At 47.0% G+C, this 25,698-nt stretch overlaps 1 protein-coding gene across 6 annotated transcripts in view; it reads right to left on the reverse strand.

The window, feature by feature from the left end:
• Window positions 1-298: 298 nt before the first annotated feature.
• C9H6orf89 (chromosome 9 C6orf89 homolog) overlaps window positions 299-25,698 on the reverse strand; it is a 36,462-nt gene continuing 11,062 nt past the window's right edge. For all 6 annotated transcript variants that reach the window (XM_038341938.2, XM_038341940.2, XM_038341942.2 and 3 more), the window contains 7 exons: window positions 20,957-21,173; window positions 20,144-20,357; window positions 9,331-9,485; window positions 9,078-9,217; window positions 6,287-6,416; window positions 3,640-3,763; window positions 299-478 (listed from right to left, as the gene is read on the reverse strand). In XM_038341938.2, coding sequence (XP_038197866.1) covers window positions 384-478; window positions 3,640-3,763; window positions 6,287-6,416; window positions 9,078-9,217; window positions 9,331-9,485; window positions 20,144-20,357; window positions 20,957-21,173 — 1,075 coding nt within the window. In that variant the 3' untranslated portion in view covers window positions 299-383. The remainder of the gene's footprint in view (window positions 479-3,639; window positions 3,764-6,286; window positions 6,417-9,077; window positions 9,218-9,330; window positions 9,486-20,143; window positions 20,358-20,956; window positions 21,174-25,698) is intronic.

The following is a 25,698-nucleotide window of genomic DNA, read 5'->3' on the forward strand; positions in this document are numbered from 1 at the left end:
ATAGATGCACCTGGTGAAGGGTGCGGTGTCAGCACCCACTGCTGCCCCTCCACTGCCGGGAAGCCAGCGAGGAGCCATATCTACACACACAGAGGGAACCACTAGCCCATTTCTAACACCTCGGTGTTCAAAGGCCCGGGAGAGGACAGATGTGGACAAAGTGTTGGGTAGCAGCCTGGCTGTAGCCCTCCTCAGAGAATCTAGTGAGAGATGGAGAGGTAGCCCTAGCTGCTGTCTCCAGCACACAGCTGACAGCCAGTGCATCCAGGGCAGGTAACTAAGCAACAGACCCAAGGAAAAGGTTTTAGTGTTTTTATTCCTCCTCCCTGTTCTTTTCAGCCTGGTTTTCAGCTCTTTAAGCAGTTCCTACAGACAGTCGTTTCCTATTGCTCTGAGAGAGTGGTTCCATCGCAGACGACCAAAGGCTGGACCCCTCTGGCTACAACGTAGACCTTCCAGTGGGTGGCACTGGCATAGCCTGGGAGGAAAACAGCAACAGGAAAGCAGTGAATGTCAGGATGAGGGACACCGGGCAGAGCCATGGTCTGCAGTCCTGCTGCTCTTGCTGGAAGTCTCTGGGCTCTCTGAAGTCTGAGTACGCCTTGCTATTACTAGTTCTCTGTGACCTGACAGTCAGACACTTCAAACCCAGACTTTTCTCCCCACCCTTTTCTGGGCAACTGAATCACATTCCGGCTGGTCGCAGAGGCAGCTTGTTTTACACGAGGGAGGTATTGGCCATCAGGTCCCAGGCTGAGAGTCTTTTTTTTTTTTTTTTTGGAAGTGGAGTGCGTGTTTGACAGGTTCTTGTTACGTAGTCTAGACTGGCCTCAAGCTTGGGATCCTCCTGCCTCTTGAATGCTAGGACTTCAGGGTGCACACCACTATGCCCAGGTCTGGATGGGTTCTGTGGGGAACACACAGCTATTCCTAAGATGATGTGCTCCAGCTCACACAGACTGACTTAAATCAGCATTCCCTAGTGTGGCTCTGCCTGTCTTGAATATCTGAAGAGGCTTCCACGGTTCCAAGACTTCTCGGGGCCCGTGTATCCTCCACACTGGCTTCTGAAGTCCTAACTCAGGAAGCCTGTTCCAGGCCTTCTCGGGAGGCTCCTGTTTCTACCCAGGGTTGTTTGGAAAACTCAGACCTGCCACTCACAGGACTGTCTTGCATGCTCTAACATGGGACAGGGGATCATGCTGGGTGCGGGGCTACACCTGTATTCCTGCACTTGTAAGGCTGAGGCAGGGAGACTTTTGGGATTGAGACTTCTGAGCCAGGATTACCCAGCCAGATCTCAGATAATCTCTCCTCTCTCAAGATTTATTTATTATGTATACAGTGTTCTGTCTGTGTATGCCTGCAGGCCAGAAGAGGGCACCAGACCTCATTACAGATGGTTGTGAGCCACCATGTGGTTGCTGGGAATTGAACTCAGGACCTTTGGAAGAGCAGGTAATGCTCTTAACCTCTGAGCCATCTCTCCAGTCCCAGATCCCATATCAAAAGGACCAGAAGTCAGCCAAGTAAAGAAGTACATAAAAGTGGAAGGCTGGAGGGGGTGGCACATCTCTGTAATGCCAGCACCGAGACGGAAGCCAGCCTGGGCTATCTAGTGATACCTAGGCCAGCCAGAACATATGGCAAGACTCTGCCTTAAAAGTCCAAAACAAAATCATCTCATGCTAACCCTTCTCTTCCCCCCTCCCCCCTCCCCTCCCTCCCTCCCTCTCTCCCCCTCCCTCTTGTCCCTCTTCTCCCTCTTTCCTTTTTCTTTCTTTCTCCTTTGAGACAGGGTTTCTCAATTTAACAGCCCTGTCTGTCCTAGAACTTGCTTTGTATACCAGGGTGGCCTTGAACTTTCTGAGACCTGCCTGCCTCTGTGCTGAGATTAAAGGCGTGCGCCACCACTGCCCAGAACCCTCTCTTTAAACATTACTAAGATAAACAGTCTCAACTGGAAAGTCGGTCTAGAAACTAATACTCGGTGACTGAGGAAAGGTCACATGATCTTGCTGGGCCTGTGTCATGACAGCTGGTGCTGTGCCCAACATCTGTCATCCTTGATTATATCTCCCTCCAGGACTCCTGGTGGATCTGTAATTCCGGCCCTCCACTTCCAGGTTAAAACCCCAGCATTTTGGTTAAAAAAAAAAAAATAGAACAGCTCGTCCCAGTGCCATTCTTAAGGGGCCATGCTATACTCCCAAATTACTCTTTCTCACCAACAGGCCTGACTCTCATCCTTACCACCCGAGGCAGCTGTACCTCTATTCCTCTACTTGACTCCATTCCCAACACGGCTTTAGGCACCAACCATCCCCCCTCCCAGCTCCCCCTTGCTTGTTCTGTGCCCGCCCCTTTTCTGTGCCTGCCGTGAGGCTGGCCACTAAGGCTCTGCCAGTCAGGAGCCTGGCATCTGTGTCTTAGGCTGCTCTCGTCTATCAAACTTCCTCGGCAGCTGCCAGTCACCTCTTCTTTTCAAATCTGATAACTGGCATACTGGATGCTTGCAAGAACTGGAAATCTAGGACCTGGAAAATTTAAGGTGCTCTGAAGCTGTCTGAACAATAGTATTTGTAGAAAGCAAGACAGAGAGGCCTGTCTAAGTGTGACCACAGATTTAACACCCTGTTTTCTCTAACGGCCACTCAACATAGGGTCAACTCCACTGCAGGAAACGGCCTGCTGTTTCCACACACATTCACTTTTTACCGCAGTTTTGCACGGCCGGGCCAGACCAGCTGGGCCCCATTATTACTGTTTAGTCTGTGTCATACTTCCCTCGTCTACGCTAAAACAAAGGTTCTGAGATGTGGAGCAGAGCTTGGCACAATGCCAGCCCCTGGCCCTCACGGAAGTGAGTGTTTTAGGTACCTGGGACTTCTGATGGCCAATGGAAAAATGTCCCAGCTGGAAGCTGGCCTCAGCCTGGCAGGGGCTCCAGATCATGTGATGTAGCACCAACAGGGGCAGCAGTGGCATTTGCTGCCACCTCTGCTTCTGCCAAGAGGACTGCTGTCAACTGACTAACTCTGGAATAGGTTCTGAGGACACTGGTAGGAAACAAGAGTCAGAATTGGGGTGTGTCAGCAACTGAGCTGGGACTTGCCTGTGGGATGCACACAGAGGTGACACACACGTGATAGTGGCCCGTCACATCAAACTGACTCATTAGCAAAACAGGTATAAAGGCTTCCTATGACCTTGTCTTGGCTCTGCCCTGACATGCCTGTGTGACCGAATGGTAGGACACTGGGAAGGTCATTTGACTCTCATTCCAACTTCCTCATCTATAAAATGAAGAATTATTCTAAATAACTTCCAGAATCCCTTTTAACTTGGAGTGATTATGCCAAACAGACATCCACATTCTCAGAGCTGTTGGTGCACATGTCTCCCTGTTGTGCACGCGTATCCTATGCTACTTTACCTGTTCTCTTTTTAAGCATAATATATTGACTCTGTTAATAAAATGTTAATTTTGATTTAACCAGATAGAACCTTTGTATATTTTTGGTTGTCAGCCTAGCCTCTAACACCTGACCTATCTGTCCAGCCCAAAAGATAGACCTTTCTTGAAGACATTGTTGATACTTAGAAATATTGTCTCTGTCCTCCTGGGACCCTACATACCAATATCTCCAGGTTCTATCGGCATGGCCACGGCATGACAATGTCTTCGGCACTGGAAGGGAGGGATGATCTGCAACATGGCTTCCCCACTGCCAACAGTAAACAGGTCATGCACCTTATGCATCTGGAGTAAAGAATGGATGCAAAAGAAAGAGGGAAAAGAATGAGTATTAGTGGACAAAACCCTTTACACATAATGGCTTTTTTCTTTCCATCTCTGTCCTAGAACTCTATGTAGACCAGGTTAGCTTTGGACTCAAGAGATTCACCTGCCTCTGCCTCCCAATTGCTGGAATTAAAGGTGTGTGCCAAAATGCCTGGCCTTACATATGGCCTTGCATTTCCTAGTAGGCTGAGCAATGAGGAAAACACGATTAATAACAAATTTTTTTAATTAATGTATTATGTATACAATGTTCTGTCTGCATGTATGCCTGCCCGCCAGAAGAGGGCACCAGATCTCATTACAGATGGTTGTGAGCCACCATGTGGTTGCTGGGAATTGAACTCAGGACCTCTGGAAGAGCAGCCAGTGCTCTTAACTTCTGAGCCATCTCTCCAGCCCCTAACAAATTTCATAATTATCTCTAAAAAAAACAAACTAGTCTCTCCTAATCACGGCATCTCCTGGTACTGAGGCCAGGGTAAAAATCTCTTCTCTGGGTTATTTTTTTTAAAAATATTTATTTATTATGCATACAATATTCTGTCTGTGTGTATGTCTGCAGGCCAGAAGAAGGCACCAGACCTCATTTACAGATGGTTGTGAGCCATCATGTGGTTGCCGGGAACTGAACTTAGGACCTTTGGAAAAGCAGACAATGCTCTTAACCACTGAGCCATCTCTCCAGCCCCCTCTGGGTTATTAATATTTTTTATTTTATTATCTGTATGCCTATGTGTGGGTATTCCTGGAGCCTAGAAGAGGGAGCTAGAGTCCTTGGAGCTTGAGTCCTAAGAGCTGTGAGCTGCCCAATGTCAGTGCTGGGAACTGAACTTCGGTCTCCTGCAAGAGCAGAAGTGTTCATACCACTGAGCCTCTCTCCAGCCACCTACAGGTTCTTCTTAGGAGGAACTGCATGATTTACTGGGCAGCATCCTCAGTGAGAGCCCAAGTGTCTCCAAGGCCAAACAGAGCCATTTCACTGGCAACCAGGGGCACAGGAGGCCTCCTATCTTGAGCTGGCGTGCAGGAAGTAAGAACCAACACTGGCAGATGCTTTGCCATCTGTAGTCCTGAAAGACTACATAAGACCTCAACCAGGTGGTGCAGCCCTCATTCATAGGCTCAGAGGCTTGGGCGGTGCCTGCCCCCCATGCCCAGGATGGAACAGAGGACTGAAGGGCCCGGGGCAGCACTGAGGAACAGGGGACGTGGGCTGAGTGTGGTGACCGACCCTACTTCTCCTCCATCCCGGCACCGGCCTGGGACACTGCTGCTTTCCCAGGGCCTAGGGACCAGGAGGAGGGCAGCAGGGTGGAGTAGTGAGGCTGGGTGGGATACACATGTTCTAAGAAACCCAGCCTTTGGGGCACTCCCCACAAGATGACTGCCATAACCGTTTGAATAGCTGTATTACTCCCCTGGCTGGACTCCTTTGTGCTCAGCAAGCTGATGAAACTGACTTCAGTATTCAAGTGGGAAAACTGAGATAAAGTCCCTCGCCAAAATTCTATCATAATTATGAAGATGAAATCCTACTGGGGCCCTGAGGTCTGGCTGGACACAGCAGGCCAAACCAGTGAAGTCTGCAGTGAGAGCGGCCCCTCCTGACACCGCAGCAGGCAGGCACTTACTTCTACACAAAGTAGGGTTTTTCTTTCTTTTTTTTGGAGGGGGGGCAGTTTCAAGACAAACTTTCTCTGTAGCTTTGAACCGTCTTGGAACTCGCTCTGTAGACCAGGCTGGCCTCGAACTCACAGAGATCTGCCTGACTGTTTCCCAAGTGTTGGGATTAAAGGCTTGCACCACAGAGTAGGTTTTACAGGCTATGAAATTCCATCCTGACAGTTCAGCAAGCTTGGAACAAATAAGGAGTATCAGGAGGCTGCAGACACAAACCAGAACTGGTAGAAGGGCACAGGTAGGAAACTCATTCAAACTCATTCAAAAGATGAAACCATCTTCAGGAATGAGAACAAATTCAGATAAAAGCAGACAGACCCAAACACAGAGGGGCTTCTCCCATCCACTGGCCCTGACCAATGGAAAGGGTGGCATAAACAGGTCAGCCGCTTGCCTTAAAGTGCCATTCAAATGTCCCAGGCCCTCAAGTGTTGGCCTTTCCTATTTGCTGCCCTGACTCTCTTGTTTGTAGATGGGGTTTTCTAAGTTCTCCTAAAGTTGGGTTAAAGGTTTCTCTCTCAGGTTCCATTTCCCTATTGGCATAAAGAAAAGGCTGGGACTATAAGGACACACTATTCATCTACAGCCTTGTCTACATTCTGACTTGAGGTAGGGATGTCAACTTCCCACTCCTCTGAAGAGAAAAAGCAACAACACAAAGATCCACAGGAAAGATCTCTGGGAGTGCACCTTCCTGCCAGACGCCAGCAGTGGGGTTCAACTCACTCTCTGAGTCCACATGCAGAGAAGGCCTCCATCGAATGGGGAAAATAAGACCCGAGTCCTGACAGCATGTCTTACCTTGCTATCCACCACAGGTTCCGGGTGGATCAGGAAGCACTTGTTTAACGAGGCGTCTTTTGGAAATGGAAGTTGGGTAAAAACAGGAAAAAGCTCCCGTAGAATTTGTGATCTGTTTAGAGGTCTCCTCCTGAAAAGTGTGAAAAGAAACAAGTCACCAGCCAGGTCAGCCAGCTCATCTGCAGGAGGGACAGACCATGGCGGAGGTGCAGAAGAGAGAGCTCAACTATGCCTTTTGTGCTTTTTTTTTAAACATTATTTTAAAAATGTTTTATTTCTGTAGTTGGGAATGGTGGCACACGCCTTTCAATCCCAGCACTCGGGAGGCAGAGACAACTGGAGCTCTGAGTTGGAGGCCAGCTGGTCTACAGAGAGTAGAGCTACAAAGCGAGCCCTGTCTCTACAGATGCAGGAGACACTTGTGTCTGTGAGAGTATGCATGTGTGTGCGGGTGCCCACAGGGGCCAGACAGGGAGTTATGTGCTGTGGCTCTAGGAACCAAAACCAGGCCCTCTGGAGCAGCACACCCTAACTGCTGTCTTCTCAGACCGTCTGATCTTTCTGGAACAGTTTCATGGATCCCAGCTGGCCTCCTACTCACTTTGTGGCTGAGGCTAATAACTTTATCTGATCCTGCCGCCTCCACAGTCCGGTGCTGCGATGACCCAGCAAGACCATGTCTTAGCATCAGATCCATGGGGACAGTCATGCAGAACTGATGAACAGTACCATACACGCTCACCAAGAGAAGGCCTACAGGTAGTTATAAGGGTGGGTGTAACGCTAAGTTCCAGCAGAACCAATACAAAGAATAAGAATCAACTCATTGTACCTTAAAAAATAAGCGGAAGTAACAGCAGGCTAGCTGCAGGGAGAGAGACTGAAGGAGGGAAGAGGAAGGGACCAAAGGCAGGACTTTTCTTTGAGGCAGAGTGGGAGACAGTGAGCAGCCATTCCATCACACAGGACGATGACAAGTGTAGAGAAAGGGGGGAGGTCAGGGAGATGGCTCAGCAGGCTGAGGAACTTATATGTAGGCCTGACAACCTGAGTTTCACCCTTGGGTCTCATAAAGTGTCAGGGAGAACGAACTCCAGAGAGCTGTCCTCTGACCCCACAACTGAGGAGGGCCTAGCGAGGGCTCAGAGGTTAAGAGCTTATTCTGTTCTTGCAGAGGGCTGGCGCTCGGTTCTCAGAGTGCATACGCAGTGGCTCACGACCAGCTGCAACTGCAACTCTAGCACATCTGTTCCTCTGGCCTCGGAGGGCACCTGCACTCACGGTGCATATCCCATACACACAAGTTAAAATAATAAAAAGCTACATGGGCCGGGCGGCGGTGGCGCACGCCTTTAATCCCAGCACTCGGGAGGCAGAGGCAGGCGGATCTCTGTGAGTTCAAGACCAGCCTGGTCTACAAAAGCTAGTTCCAGGAGAGGCTCCAAAGCTACAGAGAAACCCTGTCTCGAAAAACCAAAAAAAATAAAAAAAATAAAAAAAAAATAAAAAGCTACATGGTAGGAAGAAACGACTCCTGAACATTGTCCTCTGACACCTATGCACGTGCTATGGCACACAAGTATCCTTTCTCTCTCTCTCTCACACACACATATAAAGTATGTAAAAAGAAGGCACAGGCATTAAGAAATTAGCCAGCAAAGGAGCTGGTGAGATGGCTCAGTGAATACAGGCATCTGCTGCCAGGTCTCAGAACTGAGTTCCATCCCAGGCCCCACACGATGGAAGGCAAGAACTGCCTTCTACAAGTTGTCCTCTGACCTCCACACATACATGATAGCACAAGCACACACACATGAACACAATAAACAAATGATGAATGTAAAAAGCATTTTAAAAAGAAACTATCCAACAAAACCTTAAAGTGTAATTTTAATTTTCCTTTGAACTAGTTCTCCATGGAGGCTGGCTCTTCCTTTCTCACAGGAGGGAGTCTTAGCCTTAAGGAATGGCCTATGTTTTCTGTCAACACAGAAGGAACTAGGGAGCAAACAGGTTTTCATGGTGAGTGAGCTTGGCAACTGTCTTAACCTGTCTGAATCTAATCTTCAATCTGCAAAGTGACTGAGAATCCTGCTTTGCGCCTTGGCCTGGATGCAGCTCTTGTACCTGCTAAGCTTTCTCCTCAGCCCTCAACCTCCTGAGCCTCCTCCTTAGAAGAAACAATCAGGTTCTGGTGGTTTAGATGAGAATATCCCTCGTAGCCTCAGGCATTTGAATTCTTGGTCCTCAAGTGCTGGCATTGTTGGGGGAGGCTTGCTAGAGAAGTCACTCTGAGAGCTTAAAGACTCTGTGTGTCCAGGCAGTGGTGGTGCGCATGCCTTTAATCCCAGCACTCAGGGGCGGAGTCAGGTGGATCTCTGGTCTACAGAACTACACTGTAGCCTGTTTCCAGGCTACAACGAGAAACCCTGTCTCTAAAACCAAAACCAAAACAAAACAAAAAATCCAAAAAACAAAACAAAACAAAAAAGACTGTCTGCTGGGTATCGGTGATAGCTTCTCATTGCTCTGGAAACACAGGCCCAGATAAACACGGTATTTGGTCACGGTGTTTATCACAGCAGAAAGTACCAGATACATGAGCTGCATGGCAGCACCTTCCTTAGGGACCCTGCTCCCTTCCTCCTTGCAGTGCATGGCAGGCTGACCTGAGCTTCTGTCCTTGACTTGAAGGTGTGCTGTGAACTGATCATTTTATGGTGCTGGCTCTCACAGCTGACACCTACCCTGCCCCTTCCTCACATGCAAGCTAAGCACCCTCCAGACTCACCATGGGTAAGGAAATGGGAACCACCTCTCAGGAAAGCAGCGCCACCACTTGGTGAGAAACCCCTCAGTGAAGCCCTCTGTGGCTTCAGGGTACTGGCATGAGAAATGCTGAATCTCTGAAGACAACAGAGGCTGCCCTGTCTTGATGACACAGAAAGACAAAGAAAGCCACAGTGAGTTACCACAGCTTCGCAGGGCTTGATCCAGCCTTTTATGGGCAGGCTGTTCATAGGAAAACCCGGCTTCTTGCCTACCTTGATCACCAGAGGATGGAGTCTCTCAAAAGTCTTCGGAGTGTCCTCTGGGAGCATTACTTTGAGGGGAAATATCTGGGCACAGCCAGTGCAGTTGACAGGGATGGGTTCTGACTCATTCTGCTCACAGTCACTTGATGACCAGGGGTCAAAGTCTGAGAGGGGAAGAGACAGAGGGCAGACAGGTTCAGAAGGACAGCTGCTGAGCCAGGAGCAAGCGCAGACAGGGAAGGACCAGTCTTCTCCTGAAACCCCTGCGAGCAGGTCTGAAGGGCGGGGAAGGAGAGATACTTTTTTCTGTATGATTTTCTATACTGTGGAAATAAAATCTTTTAACACATACATGCATGTCCTCAATCAAATCACTCAGAAGAGCCTAACAGTTACAAACATTTAGCTACACCATTCTGTTTCTGACCTGGACCTGGAATGTCTGAACATCTCCATCCCGGAGCAGGCAGTACGTACATACGTGCTCCCACACTAGGAAGCTCCTCATGCATGCACACACTCTGCTGTGCCTAGACCCTCGGTTCTTGGGCACACCTGTGTGGAGGCCAGGCCAACTCTGGGAAGGAAGCGTGAGATGAGGGCTGACTCTAAGGCAGAAGGGATAGAGACTTCTCTGGCTATTTTGGGTGGGGGGGGAGGACAGTGAATTGTCTTTGCTTATAAGACAATGCTCTACCTCAACTGGGAAGGGATATGCTACTACCAACTGCTGCTTCCACTCCAAGGATCGATCACAACGTGGTCGGAATTTGTTCCACTCAGACCCGAGCATTAAGTGCCAGCTAGCTGCCTGGCACTCCTCCCCGGCTTCTCTGAGGGGGTCCTGTATCCATCCCCTCTTTTTCCCACTTCTGACCTATTGCTTTATTTCTTGTTTATTTCCCATTCTATATTTGTTTCCAAAATGTTTCACGAGATGGTTCTGAGAGATCCTAAACCACAAGGCAGCAGACAGCCAAAGGTGGCCGAGACAGTCAGCTTTCTAAGCCAATACGAATACTTGGAAAACTGTTCCTCAGTCAGTGTGGTGGCGCATGCCCTCAATCCCAGCACTCAGAAGGCAGAGGCAGGTGGATATCTGAATTGGAGGCCAGTCTGGTCTACAGAGTGAGCTCCAGGACAGCCAGAGCCACACAGAGAAAACTTACAACAACAAAACAAAACAAGAAAACTGCTCCCCACAGAATGTTCTCTGAGACAGACAGGCAGCACCCACAGTTTAGTTCTGAAGGCAGCAGTGGGTGCAGGCGTCCTCACCTCACCAGTGGGTGCAGACTGCACTCCCTGTCCCCCGCATCACCCACTATACACAGCACCTGGCTTTCCTTGGGAGAGATCTCCACTTCCAGGCTCTCAGGTTGATGATGTGCCTTTCCTGTGAGGGCCTCTCCCCTAGGGCCCTGCAAGGGCCACCTGTTTACATGATACAGGTCTTTACATGGCACACCTACTTACATGGCACATAGTGAGCTGCCAAGTAGGACATTTTTCTTCTCTTCTGGAATATTTTCAAATCTTTTATTCTTCCCTCCCTCCCTCCCTTCCTCCTTTCCTTCTTTCTTTCTTCCTTTCTTTATTCAGAGACAAAGTTTCTCTGTATAGACCAGGCTGTCCTCGAACTCAGAGATCTACCTGCTTCTGTCTCCCAAGTACTGGGATTAAAGGCGTGCGCTACCACTACCCAGCAAAATATTTATTAAAGGCCAGATATGACAAAATACAAGAACTCCCTCCAGGTAATGGATATACAAGGAAGCATAAATAATGAGAAATTACAGTGATGGGAATGAGGCTAGTGCATGGAGTCGAGGCCAGTCTCAGACCCTGAGCAGGGACAGAGGGGGTGGGGACAGAGCTGCAGCTCTGGGAGGAGCTCTCCCCCACAGGAACTGTGGCTTCTGGCTCGGGCTTCCTGACGTCTTAGGAAAATTATATCAAGTTGCGACTAGGATATCCTGAGAGGAGAGGCCAGCCAAAGGAAGGCCTGGTTTTATATCCTGCTTTACCCCTCTGGACAAGGAGCATGCGATGCTGAGCCTTGGCAGTCTGGGGAGAGAAGAGCAGACTGCAAGGACAGTGGGGGAGACACTGCCGGAGCGACATGGTGTTTCCTGGTGTCACCCGAGCACGGGGAGCACCACGCGGGGGATCTGCAGATCTGACTCAGACTCAGTGATGACAACCTCCCCAAAAAGTAAGAGGAGGGTGTCGGGACAAAGGAGACCGTCCTCATCTGTGCAGGGGTCTGGTGGGCTCGTGGCAGCAGCTCTGAACCTTTAACTGTACTTGGGGTTTTGTTGTCTGTTTGGTTTAGGTGTGCTGGGGTGAGCGTCCTGCGATGCTGAGCCTGTCGGGAAGCCACTCTACCACCATGGAACTATCCTCTAGGCCTGTAACTTGTTCAGCTCTATTACGAGGCGATACCTGAGTGGCGAGGCCTTACCAAGTGAGCACTGACGGAAAAGAAGAAACGTGGGAACCAAGAGAAAACGCTGCTGCTGCTGCTCCCTGAGTCTAAGCAATACACGCCAATACTAACGGGCTGGACACAGCAACGGGCCAGGAGGCGCCAGCTCAGTATGTACGTCATTAGCTGCCTGGCCAGGCTTGGCGGCACACAGCTGCAATCCCAGCTTCTTGGGAAGCTGAGGCAGGAGGATTGTTTGAGACTAGCCAAGGTCACATAGGAAGACCTCATTTCAAAAATAAAAATTAAAAAAAAAAAAATCAAGTTTTCCTACTCTTCTAGCCATGAAATCAGCTGAAGCTGAAGTAGAAAAAATTACCCAATCCACGATAATGGGCGGGAATTCCCAAGGGGGACAGAACTAAAGCATGCATATAAAGAAGACTGAGAAATAACTAAGTATGCTCTGGTCCTACAGAACACTGGCCATGCATGTAAACAGAGTGCACCATACAGACACAGCTCATCTTCTTACGGAGCGCTCAGCTGCTCTGGGCTGAGCAAGGGCCCCTGTGCAGCTGGCATGGGCGATGCCTGCTCTTCTTTTTCACACCTCACACTGTAGGTCCCTGGGGAGCAGAGGCTGCTCCATATATTTTCCCCACTTAATTTTGCTTTGAATTCAAATTTTCTCTAAAAACTTGAGTTTATTACTATTGTGTGTGACCTGAAGTGCTGTTTAGTTTTCCTAAGCAGAAGAAGCCGTGCAGTGCCTCTGCAGAGAAACTACGCTGATAACTTTTAGACAAGGCTAAAAGTGCTGCCGACTGAAGACGGTATTAATAAATCAACCATAGGTATTAAATAAAAGTCTTTAAGTAGGAGCATACATAAAAGTTAAATAATAATTTTAAAACTATTGCAGAGCCAAGTCCTGTGCTTTCTCCAATGACAACGAGTCAATACACACTAACCCAGTACTGGGTAAGAACTAGTTTTTTTTGTTTTTTGTTTTGTTTTGTTTTAATTTTTTGAGACAGGGTTTCTCTGTAATAGCCCTAGCTGTCCTGGAACTCATGCTATAGACCAGGCTGGCCTCGAACTCATGGAGATCTACCTGCCTCTGCCTCCTGAGTGCTGGGACAGCGAGACTTGGCTCTTAACAGTTGTATGTGCATGGACCGGAGCAGCTCACAGCTGAGAAATGTAACAGACCCATGTGTTTCCCACAAGCAGGGAAAATACACATTCAGGCAAGAAGCTAAGGCACAAAAGAATTGATATGGGATTCCCCTCCATATGCTGTGAATATCACTAGTTAATAAAGAAACTGTCTTAGGCCTGTACAGTGCAGAATATAGGTAGGTGGGGAAAACTAAACTGAATGCTGGGAGAATGAATGCAAAGTCAAAGAGAAGCCATGTAGCCCCACCAGAGAGAAAGAGATGCTGGACACGACCTTGCTGGTAAGCCACAGCCAAAAGGTGATACACAGATTAATAGAAATGGGTTAACTTAAGATGTAAGAGCTAGCCAATAGGAAGCTAGAGCTAATAGGCCAAACAGTAATTTAATTAATACAGTTTCTATGTGGTTATTTCAGGTCTGGGCGGCTGGGAACGAACAAGCAGCTCCATACAACAGAGAATGTGGAATGGATTCCTCTGCATGTGGGATCCATTACTGTTACTCCTGTACATGTGGGGTCCATTACTGTTACTCCTGTACATGTGGGGTCCATTACTGTTACCCCTGTGCATATGCGATCTATTACTTAGTAGAGGCTGATTTTTTTTCTCATGAGGAAGGGCAATTCAGCAAACATTTAAGGAGCAGGGATCTTTATTTGCAAGAAAGTAGTCTGATCTCTGATCTTTCAAAAACACAGAAGTGAATCCCAGATTACTTAAAGATATAAATGATAAAATTTAAAGACTAGAGAAAAATATAACACAATTTTTATTATTATTATAATATTTTTTGCATGGGCGTGTTGCCTGCATGTATGTTTGTATGATACGTGCATGCCTGGTGTCTGAAGGGGCCAGAAAAGGGTGTCAGATTTCCTGGAACTAATGTTATAGAGGTTGTGAATTGCCATGCGGGTGATGGGAATTGAACCTGGATCCTCTGAAAGAGCAGCCAGTGCTCTTAACCACTGAGCCATTTCTCCAGCACTTGTTTACTATTTTGTTTTGTTTTGAGATAGGATCCCTCTATGTAACCCTGGCTGTCCTGGAGCTTATTATGTAGACCAGGCTGGTTGCGAACTCGGATATCCACCTGCCTCTGCCTCCAGAGTACTGAGATTAAAGGTATTAACAACACCCTCCCTCCCACTTTTAGAGACAGGGTTGTACTATATAGCTCTGGCTGGCCTGAATCTCACAGAAATCTGCCTCTTGAGTGCATGGATGAAGTCATGTGTCACCATGCCTGGTCTTTTCTTCTTTAGGGTGCATTGGTGTTTTGCCATGGATGTCAGATCCCCTGGAACTGGAGTTACAGACAGCTGTGAGCTTCCATGTGGATACTGGGAACTGAACTTGGGTTCTCTGGAAGAACAGTTAGTGCTCTTAACCACTGAGCCATCTCTCCACACTCCCCTACCCCTTGGTTTTTAAAGACAATGTCAAATGTCTTACTAGGCTGGTAAGATGGCTTGGGGTGTGTTTTTGGCACAAGCTTGCTAACTAGAGTACAATGGTAGGAGAGAAATGGTTCCAGAAAGCTGTTCTCTGACCTTCAGATGTGCACTGCTGTAAAACACTCACACAAAAATAGATACACAAATAGATAAACAAACAAACAAACAAACAGATGATGCTTAAAGAAAAAGAATATCCGACCATGTAGCTCAGACTGGCCATGCCTTAAACTATGAAACCTCTGCCTCAGCCTCTCAAGTGCTAGACTTACAGTTATGTCTGGCTCCAGGATTACACAGTACAAGAGTACATGACATAAAGGGGTGTGCATATAAACACCTCACATTGTAGTGCTAAAACAAAACGTGACACTAGCCAAATTAAAGGAAGGCATAAAACACAAGATCCTTCAATATCAGCCCCTCATTCCTGTCCTTTCTGGATTTGGAAACTCTATCTTTGCAGACACAGTTATGATGGGTCATACCGATGGAGAATGGGCCTTGAATCTAAACTGAATGATGCCCTTACAGGAAGAGGGGACACAGGAAACCACGGAGGGAAGACAATGTGTGAAGATGAGGCAGTGAATGGAGCCACAAGCAAGGAAAGTCAAAGCTGCTGCCCAGCAGCGGCTGGAAGCAGTGCCAAGACTTTGGATGGAGCACAGTGCGATCAGTATTTCGTTTCAGATCTTGCTCCCAGAATTTCCACAGGATAATTTCTCTTGTTTTGACCCATCCAGGCTGCCATACTTTATTTTGGTAGCATTAGAAATCAATAGTATGTCTAGGTAACAGTATTATATACGTAAAGATTTTTATGTACACATGATCTAAGAAGGATCATACATATGTATATATCTATGTAAACAAAAGTGTTTTTTTAAAAGATTTATTTATTTATTATGTATACAACATTCTGTCTTGATGTATGCCCCCACGCCAGAGGAGGGCGTCAGATCTCAGTACAGATGGTTGTGAGCCACCATGTGGTTGCTGGGAATTGAACTCAGGACCTCCGGAAGAGCAGCCAGTGCTCTTAACCTCTGAGCCATCTCTCCAGCCCCCCCCAAAGTGGTTTTTAGGCCAAGCTTAGTGGTACATACTTGTGGTAATCCTAGCACTTAGGAGGCTAAGGCAAGAATATCATGAAGGGAGTGGGGTAGTGGTGTTGCACACCTTTAATTCCAGCACGCAGGAGGCAGAGGCGGGGAGACCTGAGTTCAAGGCCAGCCTATTTAACACAGGAAATTTCAGGTTCACTAAAGATAAAGATTCACAGAGAAATGGTAGAGGGGAAAAGCACTTTAAAAATCACAAGAATGCCTATTTGTGTGCGTGTGGTGGAAGAGAATGGTTTGTTTGTATCTGTCTCAAAAGCAAAAATGTAATAAATACTGGAAAAAAAAACCTTAAAAAAAGATCCATAGAGAGCCTCTGTCTCAACAAAAAAACAAAAGAAAAAAGAAAATTTGCTTCTCAGTCTTTTGGCTAGGCTCATGTATAAAATATTTTAAGTTTTTTTATTATTGTTTATGTGTGGGCATGCTTGCTACAGAATGCATACAGAGGTCAGAGGTCAGAGTGGAGTCAGTTCTCTTCCTCCACCTTTATATGACTGGCAGGATGGCAAGGCAAGCACTCTGACCCCTCTGAGCTGGTTTGCCCGGCCAGGGTGCTTTTCTTAAAAACAAACTCTTATGTCTCTTTATGGTCTTTAGACTCATTAGGTGTTTCCCATGAAGATCAGGAACACTTAAGCCAGGATTATCAACTAAGACTGAGTCTCTCCTAAGGCAGCCCTAAGCAGCCCCTGACAGGAGCAGGGCAGATACCAGCCTGGTGGCCAGCAAAGCAAGGGGAAAAATGAGGGAAAAGGACTAAAGGGACTGGGTAATACAGCCTACCACATGTCATGAGGGAGAGCTACATCTGCTTCCTACACAGCCCTGAGATCACTGAGGAGGAATGGTCAGCCATGGATTGTGGTGGTGAGGGGGCATGGAGGTGGCACATCACCCCACAGCATCCGAACAGCACAGAGATGTGGCCAGACTCAGTTGGCCCTCTGTCTCTCCACAAAGGTTTTGTTTGCCAAGCCAGTGGGAAAACGCCAGCAGCAGCAGAGAGGGCACCAGGCCACCCTGGCTCAGACCCCGCCTTCAAGAGCTCCTAGAAGGCCACTCTCGACTCTCCAGCCTCTGTCCTCACCACTTCCTCCGCAGCACACAGGGAAGGCGGGCACTCAGCGACTCCCGCCTTCCACTAGTTTCCAGGACTGTTACTCCAGACACCCTCCTCTAACAACTAGCTATCTCAGAAACCAGGCCAAGGGTCACTGAGACGGGAACACCTTGGAGCCAACTCTCAGGCACAGTCAGACCCCAACCCACCTGCTTCTGCTGATTACCAACCTCAAGATAAAAATGGCATGTGCCCACCCTCAGGATGTTTTCATCACAAGTTCTCCTATCTGGCTTTCGTTGTTGTTATTTTCTTTAAAACACTAAAAATGAGCTTAATAAAGCTCATGACCTGTATTTCAAGTTCTCCCTGGGGTCTGGATCATTCCACTGTTTGAAATGTCAAATTCAGTGTACCAGACCAAACACAGCCTTGAAGTGCGTGTGCAGAAACCCTCCCACCCTTTCTCACAGCCGGGAACCTCTGCAGAGGAGTGGGTGGGCTGACCTACTGTGGAGGCCTAGTTGTTGAAAAAGAAAACTGGGCACAGCCTAGAATTCTCAGTAGGGAAGGCCTTTCACACACATTATTACCCTGGCAGAAAGCAAGACTAAACCCCTTTCTGGGTAAAGGGCAGCGCAGGAAACAAAAGCACAAAGCTCTTGCTCTGTGGGTGGGGGCTGTGGGGCCTGTCTAAGGCGCTCAGGGCTCAGCTGAGAACAGCGCAGGACATACATGGAGGGGGGGGGGCGCTGACTTTTCAGAACCTTCCCCTGGGGAAGAACATCGGAAGAGGAGATTGACACAAAGCTCAGAAGAATGACGACAAAAACAGCCCACGACGCACTCATCATGGCTCCCCACGCCAGACCTCCTATTCTAGGAATATGCTCAGAAGAATGTGCCGAGCCTGTGACAAAGGCCCTCATTCCCACGGCCTGTGCTCACTATTTAATCAGACTCTGAAAGCTCCTGTTGCACAGAGCCCTTCCAGCACCCCTAGCGGTCAAGGTGACCTTCTCAAGGTGCCTTACGTTGGAGGCAGCATGCCCAGAGCCATTTTCACACACAGTGGGAATGGACAGGGCAACCTTTTGCCACTCGCTTTACTAGAGGAGCACAGCACTGGAGCTATTCCACTAGAGCCCCTGTCCGCATGAGTCCGGCTGTTTCTCTCCAGCTTTAGGCAGGCTAGTCAGTCCCCATCTTAGCACGACCCGCATTCTGAGGTGCCATAAACACTTAAGGGAGTCTGTGAAGGCTGAGAAATGAACACAAAGACCATGCAGTGTGCAGGTGCTTGTCAGAGCTCTTACCACAGGGGAGCTTATTTGCAAGTAAGAGGCAGGCAGGGCTGGGGCAACTCAGCAGAACTCACGGAGCACCAACAAGGCCTCCAGGACCACACACCCAAGTACTGCACGGTGGGCTATGGCGTGGACTCTAAGCCTTACTTATTCCTTAGATCTGAAGCAATGATGGGCCCGCCATTTTCCTAACTCCTCGATGACACTGCATCCGTGTCCTCCTTCCTTAGAAGGGTCAGAATGCAGAAAGCTCCACTTGTAAGGAGAGACAGCTTCCCACACGAGGGCCAGCCCAGGCTTTCCCAGTGCAAAGGTAAGTTCTGACTGAAAACTGTCCACTGAGCTTAGTTCAGGTTGTCTGTAGGAGCATATATGGGGGTGTTCCTACCAGAGCATGGACACCAGTGGCTACCCCGCTGAACCAGCAACACTTAAGTGCTCCTCAGGGTAGGCAGGGTCTCTTGAGCCATCCCCATTTATGATGGAGCAATGCTGGTCCCATCTTGGGCAGGCAGCCATGAATATCTTTAATGCAAGTATTTTCAGTGGCATCCAAAGTCTATGTCAGAAATCTGAGAAAATGCCAATTAGGGTAAGTGCATACATTTCCAAAAGAATTACTAACTGTGGTACTAGAAATTGCTGTTCAACTCTATGGCAATAAATAAATATGATATTTCCTGTCGGTTTAAAAACAAAAAATCATGGCGCAGAGTTGTTTGTTTGTTTGTTTGTTTTGAGACAGGGTTTTGTTGTAGTTTTGGAGCCTGTCCTGAACTAATTCTTGTAGACCAGGCTGGCCTCGAACTCACAGAGATCTGCCTGCCTTTGCCTCTGTCTCCCGAGTGCTGGGATTAAAGGTGTGCATCACCACCATCTGGTGGCACAGCGTTCTTATCACACAATGTTCCCTTCCTCTGGCTTTGATGTAGTTTGGAAAACCTTTTCATAACTTCCTCAAATGTACACAGATAGCTTTCAAAGGCGACTTTCATGGCTGTCAAAGTCAGGCTTAAAGGAATGACACTATGATTTTATAAAAGTCAGGGAGAGTCTTTTTCCTGAAACATTTTCTAAGACCCTGGATTCTAAAGGCTTCAGAGGAAAGTTATAAAGAAAATGTGGACAAACGGGAGTGATACCACAAAAACACGCAACCAACCAACCAACCAACCAACCAACCAAACAAACAAACAAACTAAACAAACAGAAAGCAACCAGGGCTTGAGCAGGCTGGCAAGATGGATCAGTGTGTACAAGTGCTTGTCAGGCAAACCTGAAACCTCAAGTTCAGTCCTCAGAACCCCGTCAATAGGAGAATCAACTCTTGGAAGCTGTCCTCCACAATTGTGAGTGCTCATTGTACACACACACACACACGACACACATGTGCCTGTACTCACACACACGATGTGCATGTGCCTGTACACACACACACACACATATACATGATTCACATGATACTAATAATTTTTTTTCAAAATCTAAAGGGGGATTGGGAGTATAGTTCTAGCCTTGACTGTCCAAATGCCTGGGTTTAATCTTCAGCATGGAAAAGGAGAAAGAGAAGATTAAGACTCAGATCCCAAATACCCTGAGCAAGAGCCTTCCTTCTATGCTTTCTCAAAACGTAGGTCTGACGTGATCCCTTGCGACACTGTTTTCTAACAGAGTCCCTGCGGCTCCATCATTGTTAAAGTGTGTCTTGACCTGGTTGTGGGGCAAAACTGCCGTCCTCTGGAGCTGCATTAGTATCGCGCTTTACTGTGGTAGTGAAAAAGAGCAAGGTGAGAGGGACAGCCCCGTAGGGTAAGAGCAGGGCGAGGACCTGGTTAGAGCCATCCATCACACACAGACCCCAGGGGGGAAGGCCCTAGAGAGAGGGTGGCCCTTCTGCAGACTCCATCCCCAACATTAGAGAATTTGAATCTGGCTCCACCAGACATGTTTCTCTGGCAAGTTTAACTTCTCTGTGCCTTAGATTTCCTGTCTCAAAAATATGGATAATACAATTCATCCCACAGTCTTAGCAAGGGTAGAATGAAGACGATATTGGGAAGATGTCTCTTATTAGGTACCAATAAATCATTTTCTATTAAGTATCATCAAGAAAAGTGGATCTCAGCACTGGTGGGACTGAGGCCAGCCTGAGACTCAAATCAAGTCTTAGGACAGGTTTAGCAACGTGAGACTCTATCTTAAACACAACAAATTAAACAAAAAGAACACCCATCTCTAAGTGCAGCCTTCTACCTGGGAAGGATTTGTCTTCCTCTCCGCCTTGCAGAGGAACGCCCGTAGTCTCTGACATATACTTCTTGGTGATGGGCAAGGACATCAGCCGAATGTGATGGATGAGTGAACGCCAGGTGTGAGCTCCCGAAAGCACTGGCTCGGGTGCTAATGAGCTAAAAGGTTGAATTATAAAGTATACACCGAACAAGATTAATCCCAGCGTTAGGAGGACCTAGAACGAAAGACAAGAGTGGCATTAAGAATTGCCCCAACAAGAAAGTTCCGTAACACTGAGGAGAAAAACAAGCCTCTTCTGCTATTTCCAGTATACCTAGAACTGATCCACTTTCATAAACAAGCCATTTGCTTGCACTCCAAAGGCATTTAAAGCTTGAGAGCTGTGAGGCCTCCAAGGCTCCCCAAGCTTCCACCCCACAACCTGGGGCTATGCCCACTATACACACACAGCTTTCACTTCACATCACACAAGTCAGATTTCCTAGCAACAGACAGCAAGGATAATGGCTGGTTTATGCTAGAAAAACCTAGTTCAGAGCTGGGCGGTGGTGGTGCACGACTTTAATCCCAGCACTGGGGGATGGGGGCAGAGGCAGACGGATCTCTGTCAGTTCAAGGCCAGTAGGGACAGGTTCTAAAGCTACAGAGAAACCTTGTCTCAAAAAATCAAAAACAAACAAATGGACAAACAAACAAAAACAAGAACAAAGAAACAACAACAAGAAAAACCCCACCTAGTTCAGTACTGGATCAGTCAGCAGTAATGGGAGGGGAGCTGAAGCCCTGAGATAGGCTCGACAAGCAGCACTTTACCTTATATATCTTATACACGGTTAAGAGGAGAGGGTACTGGGGTGGTTCCCTTTGAGGTTCATTCTTCTCCAGTAGCCGTCTGATAAATTTTTCGATTGCCTTTTCTGACATTCCACACTGATGGCCTGTCTGTCTCACCAGATCAACAGTCTCTGAAAGCTTGTCATAGATGCTGATCTCATTAGCAGCAAGATCCATGTTTTCCAAAATGAAATCCCTGGAGAGAACAAAAGAACAATGAGCTTCTTTCTTCTTCTTCTTTTTTTTTTTTTTTGTTGTTGTTTTTGTTTTGTTTTGAGACAGGGTTTCTCTGTGTAGCCTTGGCTGTCCTGAAACTCACTCTGTAGACCATGCTGACCTCCAGCTCACAGAGATCCACCTGCCTCTACCTCCAAAATGCTGGGATTAAAGGTGTGAGCCATCACCACCTGGCAAATGACAGTTTCTTTTCTTTCTTTTTGTATTTTTCTAAGACAGGGTTCCTCTATATAACAGTCCTGGCTGTCCTCGAACTCACAGAGATCCGGGATTAAAGGCATGCACCACCACCGCCCAGCAAATGATTTAAAAATGTTTCCTGCCGGGCGGTGGTGGCGCACGCCTTTAATCCCAGCACTCGGGAGGCAGAGGCAGGCGGATCTCTGTGAGTTCGAGGCCAGCCTGGTCTACAAGTGCTAGGTCCAGGACAGGCTCTAAAAAAGCTGCAGAGAAACCCTGTCTTGAAAAACCAAAAAAAAAAAAAAAAAAATGTTTCCTGCCCAACAATGTTTCTTGACCCTGTGTTTTTACTCCCAAACCACAGCAGACCAATACCCTACCAAACACAATGAGATGTGCATGGAAAGACAATGTCCAACTGTTGCATGAACAACACTTTTCTTTTTTTAAATTTATTCTATTTTTTTAATTTTATTTATATATTTTTATGTGCTCTGCATGTACACCTGCAGGCCAGAAGAGGGCATCAAATCCTAATACCAATGGTTGTAGCCACCATGTGGTTGCTGGGAACTGAAGACAGGACCTCTAGAAGAACAGCCAGTGCTCTTAACCTCTGAGCCATCCTCCAGCCCCTGCACAACACTTTTCAAACTATCGTTTTGTTTTCTGTTTTGAGACCATATCTTGTTATGTTGCTCAGGGTATTAGAGTTATCAGGCTTGAGAGATTTTCTTGACTTAGTCTCTCCAATGCTGAGATTACAGTCCCAGACAGGTCACTGCATCCAGTTTATGCATGACTCATAAAATGTCATTTAACCAGGCTGTGCATAGTAAAGCACATCTTTAATCCCAGCACTCAGGAGGCAGCAGCAAGTGGATCTGTGTGAGTTCCAAGCCAGCCTGATCTATAGAGTTCCAGGCCAGTCAGGGCTACACAGTTAGACCTCAAAATTTTTTTTTTAAAAAAATATTATGTGCATTGGTTTTGCCATGGGTGTCAGGTCCCCTAGAACTGAAGTTACAGACAGTTGTGAACTGTGATGTGGGTGCTGGGAATTGAACCCAGGTCCTCTGGAAAAGCAGTCAGGTGTTTTTAACTGCTGAGCCATCTCTCCAGCAAATATGGGACCCCCAAATTTTTAAATTAAATACATTCAACTATTTTTTCATATAGGAGGAACAGTGCTTAGGATTTCCCCCCCCCCCCTTAAAAGCAGAGGGTCCTCTTGGTTGCCTACTTCAGTCTCAAAGTGCTTCTAACCCTGACAACTCCTGGCATGGAGCATGTGGGATCTTCAGTAAGAAGATGCTGCACCTGTCAAGCAGCCGAGCAGTTCCACAGAAAAGACGTGGCCTGACATGTCACTGCTCAGGGCACACGTGAGTGCAGCTCCTTTTTCCACACTGTGCCTCCTGCCTCCCTCGGGCATCTTCCGATTAGCCTCCTTTCTGCCAAAACACTAGGTCCACTCTCTGAACACAGCCTGCACATCAGAATCTCTTAGAGAGCTTACAAGGTAGATCCAACCTGCCCCTCTTACGGGCTGCTGTGCTCACACTACTAGCGGGCAGGGGTCCACAGACAGTTCACGGAGCTCTGCTCCTCACATCTGACTTTTGAACGCAGCCACCCCAGGGGATGGGAGATGGTGGCTCACTGTGGTTTTGATCTGTATTTCTCTGAAGGTTGGTGATGCTGAGCATCTTCTTGGGTGCTCATAGGCCATTGAGAGTCCCCTTCTACAGGAAGGCTGTCTCATGATTAGTCTGTAGAAATTTTCAGTGTGCTCTGTCCTGGACAAGAGGCCCTTATCAGACATTGCAAACATTCCCTTCAGACATCTAAGCTTGCCCTCTTCCTGTTGGCAATACTAGGATTGAACCAAAGGCTCAGTTCCATTTCACTTTCTTTCTTTCTGCCTCTTTAAAGATTTTTGTTTGTTTGTTTGTTTTGGTTTTGGTTTTGGTTTTTCGAGACAGGGTTTCTCTGTGTATCTCTGGCTGTCCTGGAGCTCTTTAGACAGGCTGGCCTCGAACTCACAGAGATCCACCTACCTCTGCCTCCCTGAGTGCTGTGATTAAAGGCATGTGCCACCACCGCCTGGCTTCTTTCTGCCTCTCTTTTTTTTTTTTTTTTTAAAGTTTATTTATTCATTAAAAGAAAGGTCTCATATAGCCCAGCCTGGCCTCAAACTTGATGTGTAGCAAAGGCCTTCCTTGAGTTCTAATCCTTTGGTGTGCACCACCATAGCAGGTTCTATCTAACATCCTTTTTGTACCTTTCTTCTTTTTTTAAGCTATAAATGTGTATGTACACGCACACATGTGTGCACGCACACATGTGCATGCTCAGGTGACTGTGGAGAGCAGAAGTTTAGCACTGCACACACTGGATCTGTAAGAGCCCCGCCCCCCCAACTCCATTCTCTTGATGGATTCTTTGCACCACAGCTTCTACACTCCGCAGAGGTCCAAATTCTCCCTTTGCTACTTGTGCTTCTGCATCACACGGGAGAAACCAGTGCCTAGGTCAGTCTCACAGAGGTTTTTTTTTTTTTTTTTTTTAAAGGTTATTTTATGTATATGGGTGCATGACTGATACCCTATGTGTGCATGGTACACTCAGAGGCCAGAGGATGGCACCAGATCCCCTGGTATAGGAGCTACAGATAGTCGTGAGTCACTATGTGGGTACTGGGAATATAACCCAGGCCCTCTGGAAGAGAAGTCAGTGCTCTTAACCACTGAGCCATCTCTCCAGCCACACAGAGGTTTTTCTTTATGTTTTCTTCTAAGAGTTTTTTTTTTTAATTTCATTATTATTATTTTGTTTTTGAGACTGGGTCTTTCTGTGTAGCCTTGGCTGTCCTGGGAACTCATTCTGTTGACCAGGGTAGCCTCAAACTCACAAAAATCTGCCTGCCTCTGCCTCCTAAGTGCTGGGATTAAAGGTGTTGTGCACCACTACTGCCTGGCTCTAAAAGTTTTATAATTTTAGCTTATATATAATTATATATATTTAGTTTTCTAAACCACCTTAAATTTTATTTTTGTGTGATATAAAGGAAGATCCAACTTCATTCTCTTACAATGGATATCCCATTGGTCCCCTACCACTGGCTGAAGACATATATTGTGTGTGTGTTATGTAATGCTGGAGACTGAACCCAGGGCCTCATGTATGCTAGGTAAGCACTCTACTACTGATCCTCTTGCCTCAGCCTTTTGAGAGCTTTTAATCTTGGTACTTAGAATGCTGAGACAGGAAGATTAAGATTTCAAGGTCAGTCTGGGCTTAGCTACACATCAAATACAGACCAGCCTGGGCTACATAGAGAAACCCTGTTTTACTGTTTGTTTGTTTCTTAAAGGAATACACATGCACCATGTCAGTAAGTTTTGAAGTTAAAATCATTGGGGGAATAAAGTGTGTGAAACAAGAACTGGAAAAAAAAAAAAAAAAAGGCCGGGCGGTGGTGGCGCACGCCTTTAATCCCAGCACTCGGGAGGAGGCAGAGGCAGGCGGATCTCTGAGTTCAAGGCCAGCCTGGTCTACAAGAGCTAGTTCCAGGACAGGCTCTAGAAACTACAGGGAAACCCTGTCTTGAGAAACCAAAAAAAAAAAAAAAAGAAGCTACTAATGGGGATGTAAAATAATACAGGCACTGTGGAAAAACAGCTGTCAGTTTACAAAGTTAGACAATGAGTTAACATGTCATATAACAATTCTACTCACAGGTATGCACCCAAGAGAACTCAAAACATATGTCCACACAAATACTGGAAGACAAATGTTAGCAGTGGCATTATTTATAACAGTCCTAAACCAGAAGCAATTCAATGAAGCAATGAATTAAGGAAAAAGTGTGATACAGCACTTACAGACTATCACAGGACACTAAAAAGTGATGGCGTACTAATGCAAGCTATGTGGCCCAGCCTTGAAGACACTGTGACAAGCGGAAGACAATCACAGAGACCACCCGAGAGCAGGAGAGTCTACAAATAAAAAGTGGACTAATGCTTGCTTGGAGAAAAGAGTGGAGAGATCCAAGGATAACTGGCAGTAGTTGGAGGCCCTCTCTCCAGAGTGACAAAATGTTCTCATCTTGAATGTCATGACGGCTATACAAATTGTGAGCATAAACCATGCTTTTCGCATGGGTGAACTCTGTGACATATAAATTATATTTTAATAAAGGTCTAGTGTAAGTTTAAGGATTTGAACTTGGCTCTCCTGTGGCATTTATCATTTTACACTGCATTTTCTTTCCTATTGCCCAGACACTGGCCTCTGAG

Source organism: Arvicola amphibius, chromosome 9, assembly GCF_903992535.2.
Source record: "Arvicola amphibius chromosome 9, mArvAmp1.2, whole genome shotgun sequence".
Taxonomy (NCBI): Eukaryota; Metazoa; Chordata; class Mammalia; order Rodentia; family Cricetidae; genus Arvicola; species Arvicola amphibius.